At 37.2% G+C, this 12180-nt stretch overlaps 1 protein-coding gene across 10 annotated transcripts in view; it reads left to right on the plus strand.

Moving 5' to 3' along the window:
• The window catches only part of CERS3 (ceramide synthase 3), a 121263-nt gene extending 114373 nt beyond the window's left edge, over window positions 1-6890 (plus strand). For 9 of the 10 annotated variants that reach the window (XM_077869652.1, XM_077869654.1, XM_077869651.1 and 6 more), the window contains one exon: window positions 6493-6890. In XM_077869652.1, the coding sequence (XP_077725778.1) occupies window positions 6493-6666 (174 nt within the window). In that variant the 3' untranslated portion in view covers window positions 6667-6890. Of the gene's footprint in view, window positions 1-1898; window positions 2083-6492 lie in introns of all 10 variants that reach the window. The other variant, XM_077869667.1, reaches the window with a different exon arrangement.
• Window positions 6891-12180: the final 5290 nt, after the last annotated feature.

Below are 12180 nucleotides of genomic sequence, written 5' to 3' on the forward strand. Positions count from 1 at the left end.
AAGTTTTCATTGCTGTTATGGTTTTATTATAGATGGCACATACAGGATAAAAGTGAATATAATATGAGGTTTTATCAATATTTGAATACCACGCAATTTCCAATTTACATTATGTAAGCTTGCGTGATGTGTAACCACCTACATGTCCATCTAACAAAGTCTTACTATCTGAAAATCCTTTCTGAGCTGGATGCATCATCTAAGGCCGTGGTTCTCAATCCTGTCAGACCCATGCCGCCTTCACTAGCCTGAAATTAAATTCCTGGGTGGTATAACCGACCTATCATCACAATTTCAAAAAGCAATAGAATGCCACAATTGTAGTAGACAAGGAATATAATGAAAGGCATTTCTGATAAGATCTCCATTTCACATGTTAATACGTGTGCAAGATCACACTCGGGAACATACTGAGGTTGACAGATGCTGTGCTTGCTTGTGTGGAGACTCAACATAACCGGGCCAGCTGTAAGCACAGACCGACACAGCTATTTTGTACTGGGGATGCAATTGCCACTGGTATTATTGTCTGTCATCTGTGATGATTTCCTGAAATTGTGAAGCTGCGAACAAAACAAGGGGTAGCCTTCCTTTGAATTGTTTACGTAGCTGCATTCCTGGAAAATTGAGACTATATTAAAACCAGGCAAGAATTACTGTGCTTGAATGTAAAATAGCATTAGGTTCCAGGCTTGGATAGTCATAAACAAGGTTTCACTTACACAGAGGTCCAGCAGGACACTGGGATGTCATGCATGCTATGGCATGGCCAACATCCCTAGCCACTGATTCCTGAAAGTTAGTAATGCTCCCCAACTTTTATGACCATTAGATGCCATTAATTAATGGAAGGCTGCATATGGTCCAGGACCCTTTCCTAGAGGTGAAGGTGTGGAGATGTGGCTTGGCATGATGGGGAGCATCCTTGAGGGCCAGTTTATGTCTCAGTTGAAGAAGCTCCTTAAGTTCTGGAGAGACAGGCCAATAGATACTAGTCTGTTTTTCTGGAGATGAATTACTTTCTTTGTTCTGACTCAAATTACCCCCTTGTTCCCTAACAAAAATCTTTGGAAGAAGAAAAAAGAGACCCAAAGGGCATGGTCCATGAAAGCAGTCATCAGCCAACCATGGCCGCTCCCTGAAGGACCCCATCTGACTTTCTCCATTACATGTTAGCTGTTGAGACACCAAGTTGATTCCTCAACGTTTACAGTGAGCTTTGTTGATTTTGAGACCCTTTCTGTGTTGTTGTGGAGAAGAGCAAATCGTACAGAGACAAGCCTGTGACATTACATTTCTGGGGTTAAGGCAGCAGTGCGTGTGTATGTTGGGTTTTTCAAGAGCCATGTTTGGCATCAAGATTGTACACAGAGGAGGTGTTTGGTTACATATACCCGGAGGTGGTCAGGTTCTGGTCACAGAAGGAGAAAGTAACTCATCTGGCTTTGGCTGGCATCTTAAAAGATGGGTTGTCAAGAACCAGTCTCCATCCTCCATGTATACAGATCTTATACATGCTTTGTTAGATTTATACTTAAGTATTTTATTTTTTAAAACTATTGTAAATATTACAGATTTCTAAATTTCGGTTTTTAGTCAGGCATTACTAGTCATGTTAGTTTCCTACTACTACTGTAACAAAATACCACAAACTTGGTAGTTTAGAACAACAAATTTATTCTCTTACAGTTCTGGAGGTCAGAAGTCTATAATCAGAATTTTCTTTTCTTGTCTGGGTTTGATAAAGATGTTTGTGAGCCAGTTTTAAGGGTGTGGGGTCATGTCTGACACTGGCCTTGCCCAGAGCCTGAGTACTCAGTATTGTTCTAGTAATCCACATCACCTTTTATCTTTTTTAATGAAGCTTGATCTGTAGCAATTTCACCTCCCTTCCTCAGGGGCCATGTCATTCTTCTGGGAGTTTCCCCTCACAGAATTTCTTTGAGAATACCATGAGGGAAGAAGAGGAACCCATACCTCTTCATGAACTGTCCTGGAAGGAGTTCCTGCATAAAGAAAACAGGAAACATCCTAATTACCAACAGTAAAGACTTCTGGACAGCCAAAAGGCCTACATGAATGGTACTTTACTTAGCAAATGTTCATTGAGAAAAACCACACTATTTGCTTTCTGAAAAGTAATACTTTTAAGTTTGACTTTTAAACATCATCATTAGAATTGACTTTTTTCCCATTGCATAAAGTTCTATGAAATTTAACACAGGGATAGATTTATGTAGCCATCACCATAATTAGTATATGGGATGAGTCCTGCACCCCAAACCACTCCTTCCTCCACCCTCGTTCCTGGGATCCCTCTCCATCGCTGTAGGTTGTCTTTTCAAGAAGAGCATGTAAATGACATTAGCATGTCATATGGTAGGTATCCTCTGGAAACCAATTTTTTTTTCACTCAGCATGATACCTTTGAGATTCGCCCAGCTTGTAAATGTCAATATTTTGTTCTTTTTTATTGGTAGGTAGTAGTATCTTATTGTCCATATGTATCACCGTTTATCCATTTGCTGATTGAAAAACATTTGGGTTGCTTCCAGATTTGACAATTATGAATAGAGACGTTATAAACATTTGTTTTATGTTTAAATGAACACAATGTAAAATGAACATAGTGTTCATTTTTCTAGGATAGATAGTCAGAAGCGGGATTGCTGACATATGCGTAAATGTATGTTTTACTTTATAAGCAATTATCAAACTATTTTCCAGAGTTGTCTGTACCATTTTGCATTTCCATCAGCAATGTGTAAGATTTCCTTTCAGCCACTCCACGTCCTTGTCGGCACTTGCTATTGTCAGTATTTTTTAATTTCAGCTATTCTAATGGGTTTATAGATGTATTTCATGATGGCTTTAATTTGCATTTTCCTAATGGCTGATGGTGTTGAACGTCTTTTCATATGCTTATTTGATATCCTGTGTCCTCTTTGAGGAAGTGTTTATTTTTATATATTTTGCCCATTTTTCAATTGGCTTATTTCTTATTGTTGAGTTTTGAGAGTTCTTTATTATGCATACATGTCAGCTATGCAGTTGCCGAATACTATCCCCTTGTTTACACCTTGTCCTTTTATTCTCTGAATAGTATCTTTTTTAAGAAAAAGATTTTATTGATTGATTGATTGATTGATTTATGAGAGACACAGAGAGGGAGAGGCAGAGACATAGGCAGAGGGAGAAGCAGGCTTTTTGCAGGGAGCCCGATGCAGAATTTGATCCCATGACCCCAGAATCATGACCTGAGCCAAAGGCAGATGCTCAACCACTGAGCCACCCAGGTGCTGCTGAATAGTATCTTTTATAATATTAAGGTTATTTAGGTGAAATCCAGTTTATTCATTTTCTTTTAATGGAGTTTTTTTTTTTTTTTTTTTTTTTTTTGTGCCACATCTAGGTATTCCTCACCCAACCCAAGTTATGGGTTTTTCTCAAAGTTTTATAGTTCTCATATTGTATGTTAGATCTATAACCCATTTTGAGTTGGCTTTTGTATAAGGTATGACATTTAGTTTGAAGTTTATTTTTTTGCCTCTGGATTTCTAACTGTTCCAACACCATTTGTTGAAAACAGTATTCTCTCTCCATTGAATCACTTTTGCATCTTTGTCAAAACTCAATTGGCTTTATTTATGTGGGTCTATTTCTAGATTCCCTATGCAGTTCCATTGATCTATGTTCTTATCCTTTTGCTAATATCACCCAGTTTTTATTACTATAACTTTATAGTAAGTTTTAAATTGGGGTAGTTGGAGTCCTCCAATTTTATTCTTCTTTGTCAAGATTGATTTAGCTATTCTGGTTTGTTTGGTTGGGTTTTTTTGTTTGGTTGGTTGATTTGGTTTGTGTTGTTTTTTGTTTTTGTTTTTGTTTTTTGCCTTTCCAAATAATTTTTGGAATCAGCTTGTCTCTATGCACAAGAAATCTTGCTGATATTTTAATTGGTATTATGTGGAATCTATAGATCAATTTGGGGATAATTAACATTTTTTACTGTGCTTAACCTTCTAATCTATGAACATAGTATGTCACCCTAATTATTTAGATCTTTGTTTTCTTTCATCAGTTTTGTAAGTTTAACATACAGATCTTATACATGCTTTGTTAGATTTATACCTAAATATTTTATTTTTTAAAACTATTGTAAATATTACAGATTTCTTAATTTCAGTTTTTAGTTAGGCATTACTAGTCATGTTAGTTTCCTGTCGCTACTGTAACAAAATACCACAAACTTGGTAGTTTAGAACAACAAATTTATTCTCTTACAGTTCTGGAGGTCAGAAGTCTATAATCAGATTTGAGCTGAAGCCAAGATATGGCAAGTCTGTGCTCCCTCCAGAAGCTGTAGGGGAAATATGTTCTTTGCCTTTTCCAACTTTGGGTGGCTGCCAGCATTCCTTACCCATAACCACTCTACATCCATCTTCAAATTGCCTCTTCTCTGTGTTGAATTTCCCATTGTACCTCTTATAAAGATGCTTGGGATGGCCATAGGGCATACTTGTATTATCCAGGATAATCTTCTCAAGATCCTTAACTTAATCCTACCTATCAGAAAAAACAACAGAGAAAAGTATATCTGATGACATTCACAAGTTTTAGGGATTAGGACCTAGTATCCTTGAGGACATTTTTTCAGCCAACTACATTAGTGTTTAGAAATCAAGATTGTGTGTATGTGTGTGTGTGTGTGATTTTGTGTATTGACCTTGTATCTTGCAACTTTGTAGTGACCTCACTTATGAATGTTAGGAGCTTTCAGGAGATTCTTTATTATTTATTTATTTATGCTTTCAGGAGATTCTTTGGGGTTTTCTACATAGATAATCATGTCATCTTCAAATAGGGATACTTTTATTTCTTTCATTCCAATCTGTATGACTTCTATTTCTTTTTCTCATCTTATTACCTTGACTAGAACTTCCAATATAATGTTGCATAGGAGTGGTGAAAGTAGATATTATTGCTTTGTTCCTAATCTTAGGGGAATAGCATTCAGTCATTCATCTGTAAGTATGATATTAGCTTCTATTTCTTCTTTGCTGATTTTTTTTAATCATGAGTGGATGTAGAATTTTTCATGATTTTTCAGCCTCAACTAATATAATGGTATATTTTTCCTTTCTTTAGGTTATTGAGAGGATGGATTATATTTCATTGATTTTTAAATATTCAACCAGCCTGGCATTATTGGGACTAATCCCACTTCATTGTGATATATTATTATTTTTATTACTGGTTTTGATTTGGGCCATTTGGGGCTATTTTGTTGAGGTATTTTTATGTGTATATTTATTAGAAATATTGGCCTGTAGTAGTTGTTTTGTTTTTTTTTTCTATTGTCTTTTTCTGATCTTGGTATCAAGATAATTCTGGCCTCATAAAATAAACTGGGACATATTCTGCTTCCTATCTAATGGAAGAAATTGTGGAAATTTGGTCTTATCTCTTCTTTATATGTTTCATAGAATTTGCCAGTGAAAAGTTCTGAGCCTGTTGATGTTTTTCCAGATTTTTAACTAGTTTAATTTCTTTCATGGTTATATGACTATTTGGGTTATCTATGCCATCTTGGGTGAATTTTGTAGGCTGTAGTTTTTGAGGAATTGATACATTTTATCTAAGTCTCCAAATACATATGCATAATATTGTTCATTGTATTTTATTATTTTTGTAATATCTATAGTTTTGATAGTCAAATCTCCTCTTTATTTCCTGGAAAGTTGTGCCTTCTCTCTCCTTTTCTTTGTCAATTTTACTAGTGATTTATCAATTTTACGGATCTCTCAAAGAATCAGCTTTTGGTTTTATTACTTTTCTCTGTTGTCTTTTCTGTTTCAATGTCATTGATTTCTTTACTATTTCCTTCTACCCTTTTACTTGCTTTGGGTTTACTTTGCTTTTCTTTTTTCTAGTTTCTTAACATAGAAGCTCAAATTATTTGAGACTTTTCTTCTTTTCTAATATAAGCATATGATGCTATAAACTTCCTTATAAGCACCATTTTAGCTACATTTGACAAATTTTGATATACTATATTTTCATTTTAGTAAAAAATATTTCCAATATCCCATGTGACTTACTCTTTGATCCATTTTCAAATGTATGTTGTTTAATTTCCAACTGTTTTGAGATTTTTCTATTTTTTATATTGATTTCTAGATTAATTCCATTATGATTTGAAATATACTTTGCATAATTTCAATTCTTTAAGTTTGTTGAGATTTCTTTTGTGACCTGTGATATAGTCTACCTTGGTGAATATTTGTTTTTTTATTATTATTATTATTATTTTATTTTATTATTTTATTTTTTATTTTTTATATTTTTTATTATTTATTTATTTATTTATTTTAGAATATTTGGTTTTTGATTATTGGGTTTTCTTTCTGTGTTTGGGATTCGAGTTTTTGTATTCACTCAAGACTCTTTCTGGAAGGTTGTCACTTACAGTCCATTCTTTCCTTTCTCTAGAACATCCAGGATGTGAGGAGTGATGATGAGGATGAAGAGGAAGAGGAAGAGGAAGAGGAGGAGGAGGAGGAGGAGGAGGAGGAAGAAGTCATCAAAGGCAAAGAGAGAGACTGTTTGAAGAATGGCCTCGGGGCCAACAGGCACCTCATTCCCAATGGTCAACAGGGCCATTAGCTTGAATCCCATGCAGCTCCCAGGGCACAGTGTGCTATGAGGGCTACCAGAAGCCAGAGTTGCTTCCCCCTCCATAACTGTGGCCTACAGGAGCCACAGAGACCCCAGATTCTGCCCTTCCCTCTTTTTAACTACCACCTTCTCCCCTCCTAAGATGTATTTAACAAAATGTTGTTAACTTGTGTTGAAATGTTAAATATAGCATCTCTATGGATTTTACTGCAGTTAGGACTCAGACTGGTCGAAGATTTCAAATATTTCTCTAGAGAACCGTTTTAGTTCAATTGTGTTCATTCATATATGTGAGACATGTGGTTTTCCCAGGAGCTCCCTTGGTTGTAGGCCTTTTGACCTTGCCAACTTACCCTCAGGATGGCTTGAGAAGTGCTAAGTAACCCACTTTTTCAGGTGTGTTCAGTCACAGAGAGCAGCTCATTTCCCCTCCCCCCCCAAAAAAAATGAGTTTGAGGAGGCAATGCAGCAGTGATGGAAGGACCAACCCAGGGCACCAGGCTTCCGGGACTCATTGGCCACTTTCTGCCATGGGTAGTTCTTTAAACCTTTCAAGCCTTGGTGCTTCATCTCTCCAACAGGAATGATAATATTTGCCTTGCCTACCTCCCAGAATTGGAGTAAAGATCAAATGAGATGTTAGAAGTGCAAGTGTATACTCTCCACTGTGATGTGACAGGGACCTGACCCTCTTCTCACTATGATTCCAGCTCTGTTTGGGAGAACCCTGGTTAAACTTGGCACTGAAAGGGCCTGAACAAAAGGCACAATCTTTAAAAATTCCTCTTAAGTATATCTGAAGTTATCCAGAAATGCAGATATCCAGAAGGCTGGTTCCATTTTATTTGGTAACTTTGTTTGTTTGTTGTTAGCTCCCCAAGGGTGATGCTCAAATTTCCCCAAATTCTCCACCCCTAGACCCTTTGGCCAAGGGGAGGGAGCCTGGGCCCCATTCCTTCTGGTCTTTTGCTGGCCTCTCCCTGGCTCCCTAAGATGGAAGCTTTTCTGCCACTGTCCTGAGCCACTCCTAGGGCCACCAGAGCTGCCCAGCCAGCAGTACAATCCATCTGGGGCCCATCTGGGAGTCAAACCCAAGGCCTGTTCGTTCACCAAGCCATTATTTCCCAGAAAACCTGAATCTTTGGGGTACAACATGCATGTGAGCTCTTGACCAAAGGGAAATCTTGTAAACAGAAAGAGGATGCTACCCTATTTCATCTCTGCTACCCAACCCAATCAGACCTTGTAAAACAGAACTGAACAAAAGACTGGAAAACATCCCTGAGAAGCTTCCATAACAAATGTTAGTCATGACAGCTGCTGGGGCTACTGACTCTCTGGGAAGACAGATTCAGATAGAGGGGCCACCAGCCTCTAGGGGTGCCTCAGAGGGCACATCTGAGCCCAGAGTGCAGGGCAGATCTCAGAGACTTCTGGTCCTGCTGACTGAGAAGAGGCAGAGCCTTGTAGGGGAAGAGCCTGAGCAGAATATGCAAACACCCCCCACCCCCACCCCTACCCACCCACCCCCACCTTCACCCCCCCCCCAGTCTCTCATATTTGTGGGCCACATTTTGTACCTTTATCCTGTTTTGCTCTGGGCCAGGCCATATTATAAAGCCCAGTGGGAGCCAGGGCTGTGGAGATCAGTAAAAGCATCCACATGGACTCCACTTGAAGGGGGGCTACAGCTGCTGGAGCCGGAGGCCACTGCACAGCAAAGGTGTCTGTGGGGGGTGGGGGGTGGTTTTTTTTTTTTTTTTTAACAAAAAAAGATGTTTTTAAAACCTTCAGGGTAAAAAAAATCAAAAACCAAAAACCCTTCTGAATTCTTTCCTCGTCAAAATCTCTTTTTGAGGAATCACTAGAGCAACAGAAAAACATATGTCAAGTTTTCTCTGCAGGTTATTTGCTTTTATGAGTACAATAACATATGCATTATATGTATAATGTTTAAATCTAAAATGCCTCCACTTACTTTAGGACATAGCTGTTGAATTATTATTATTATTATATTATTATAATTATTTTTGGTGGAAGAAAATCCCATTGAGGCATTATTTTTTGTTTCCAGTTAACAGACTGTTTTTCCCTTGATTTATTTTGGACTTGTCTCTGTACCAAATATCTTCTCACTTAAGGTTAAAAAAAAAAATGCATATTGGCTGCTCTCTCCTCCAGTTCTCTTTTCGTATTTAAATGTGGAAGGTAAATTGCTATGCCAACTTCAGCTCACTGATATAATTGGAAGCACTCAACTATCTCTAAAAAGGTACATACACATTTTTGTAACATCTTTTAGGGCCTCTGCGGTCAATTTTAAAGGTAACCTTTCTTCTTACCAGAAGCAAGGGCTCCTACTATTTCAGATGACTTTATAAAAATGCAGTCCACTGTGCCATCAATGTTATTGTAATGATAATGACTTAACAATAAAACAAAGACAGAATCCAGTGTGCATGGTGGCAGAGTGGATTTGGCACACACATTGCTTGGCTTCTCAGAGTTCATTACTGGTCTCACTAGGAAGTGGAAGAAAAGATTTTCCAGGCCTCTAGAAATACCCTGCTGGGAATTGGAGGGAAAAGTAAGTGAGAGGGACAGAGCCAAGTTAGCACATTAAGGCTGCTGTCAGGCCTGACCTGGGGGAGCCTCTTGGCTCTGCCCAGTGTGGACAGACAGACCGCTGTGGGCTGGGGTCTAGCCGGGGTCATGGCGTCTGAGTCCTGTGGCACCAGGCAGTGTGTGGAAGTGCTAATGAAGGGGACTTATTCTAAACGTTCTTTCTTCACCCCATTTTCACTGTGAGTAGACATTCAAGAGAGAAGAGAATATTATGAGCAACTTTACATCAATAAGTTTAAAGGTGTGGATAAAATGTGTAAGTTCTTAGGAAAATGCAACTTCTCACAACAGACATAAAAAGAGAGTAGAATTTAAATAGTCTTCTATATAAAAGACTAAAAAATCTGAAATTTTAAAAATGTTTTCCACCACCACCCTACACACACAAAAGACCTTTAGGCCCACGTGACTCATCCAGTGAACTCTCCCAATACTTAAGGAAGAATAAACACAAGTATGACAAAAACTTTTGCAGAGGTAAAAGGAACACTTCCACACTTGTTTTAGAAGGTCTGTATAATCTCGATACTAAAATCTGACAGGAATATTAGGAGGCAAAAACCCAACAATTATTCGCTAAGTCATTTGTGAACATAGGCTCAAAATTCCTCAACATGAGCAAACTGAACTCAGCAATATGTAAAGAAAAGTGTATGACAAACAAGTTAGGTTTATTTCAGGAACTTGCGATTGATTTACTATTTAAACATCAATGGCATTCATCACTTAAAAAGAATAAAGGAAAAAGCCATGTCTTTAAAAGCTTTAGATAAAGTTCAACATCTGTTAATAAAAAAACCTGAAAACAACAAACCCCAAAATCCAAACAAAACAAAACAAAACACAGACAAGTAGGAAGGAACTTCTTTAATCTGACAAATAGCATCTTCAGGAAGCATAAAGCCAGTATCATCATATAACGCTATAATGGCCAAATGCTGAAATCTCTTCCATAGGGACTATCACTGAGACAGAGATGGCCATTATTTTTAATGATGCCCATCACCCTGAATATGTTCAACATTGTTTTCTTCCTGCCCAAAGTAATATTTCAAGAAATAAAAATTACAAGACTTGAAAAAAAGAAATAAAAACTCTTATCACAAATGCAAAAATCCCCACACATTGTGTGGTTGTGTGTGTGTGTGTGTGTGTGTGTGTGTGTGAATGTGTGAGTTCATACACAAATATCAAGGAATGAGACTGGCCAAGACAATCTTTAAAAGAACAAACCAGAACTCATTTTACTAAAACCAGGACTTATTACAAAAAGATAGTAAAATACTGTGAAATTGGTACAAAGATAGACAAACAGAAAAATAAAATTATATAAAGTCCAGGAACAACCTTATGCTTATATGGGCAATTGGTTGTAAGGGATTAAAATTAAACTTGATCTCTACTTAATATCATACACAAAATAAACTTCAGGGTTTTTTTTTTTTTTTTGTAGATCTAAATGTGAAAGGTAAAATAATAAATTCCCAGAAGAAAATAAAAGAGGACATCTATATTCATGCCCTTAAGATAGGCAAAGAGTTCTTAAAATGTAAAGCATTATGCATAATGAAATTTTAACAAATCAGATTAAATGATAATGAAGAAGTTCTATTTCTCAACAGACTCCATGAAGAGAGGGAAAAGGCAAGCCATAAAAATAATATATCTGCAGCACTTGAAACTGACAGAGGGCTCATATCCAAAACATATAAAGAACTACCAAAAAAAAAAAAATCTGACATCCCAATTAAAAAAAAAAATCAGCAAGGCACTTGACCAGATGCTTTACACAATGCTTCAAGGTCCAATAAACATATGAAAAGGTGCCCAATTCATTAATCATTAGGAAGATGGCTAGTACTAAGTGATGATCATGTGGAACAAAGAGAACTCACAGGCTGCTGGAGGAGTGCAGTTAGAGCAACTTTGAAAATGTTTGGCATCATTTCCTACCATTGGATACCTGCACATATTATAATCCAGCAATTTTACTTCTAGGTGAGAATCCAGTCCACATGAGCACATGGCTCAGAAGAATACACATGAGCATTCCTATCAGCAATATTCATAATAGCCCACACAGGGCATTTCCCAAATACTCCTCAAGAGTAGAATGGTTAAATAAATTGCAGCATATTTATGTTATGGGATAGTATACAGCAGTGAAAGTGAACTGGTATTTGCAACAATATAGCTTCTGCTTACCATCTTATTGTTTTGCAGAAGAAATCTAGTGGAAAATGAATATATAATTTGTGTTTCTGTTTTTTATACAATTCAAAGAACACAAAACCAATATGTGATAATAAAAGTCAGGCTGCTGGTTACCTTTGGGGAGAAGGAAGACCCCATGCCTACACTAGGCCAGAGTAGGCTTCAGGGTGCCAGTAGCTTTCTGCCTCTTGACCTGGATAGTGCTTACATGAGTGTGTTCAATTTGTGATAAATCACCTAACTATACACTTATGATTTATATGCTTTTCTGTAGGTATATTATAATTTTTTATAAGTTGTTAAAATGAAAAAGCTAGCTACTTTTAAGTTCTTACCTTTATGAGACAGCTGATGTTGCTGACCACAGGCTTTTCGTTTTTATAAGAACTTTTGATACCAGGCACCTGGATGGCTCAGTTGGTTAAGCATCTGCCTTTGGCTCAAGTCCTGATCCTGGGGTCCTGGGATGGAGCTATGAGTTGGGCTCCCTGCTCAGCAGGGAGTCTGCTTCTCCCTCTGCCCCTATCCCTACTCATTCTCTCATTCTCTCAAATAAATAAAATCTTTTTAAAAAAAACTTTTGATACCGAAAGTATCTTATACATAAAAGTCCATAATCTCACTACCAGATAATCCCAATTGGCATTGAAAATAATAGTAATA

The sequence above is a fragment of the Canis aureus genome, chromosome 2 (assembly GCF_053574225.1).
Source record: "Canis aureus isolate CA01 chromosome 2, VMU_Caureus_v.1.0, whole genome shotgun sequence".
Classification (NCBI taxonomy): Eukaryota; Metazoa; Chordata; class Mammalia; order Carnivora; family Canidae; genus Canis; species Canis aureus.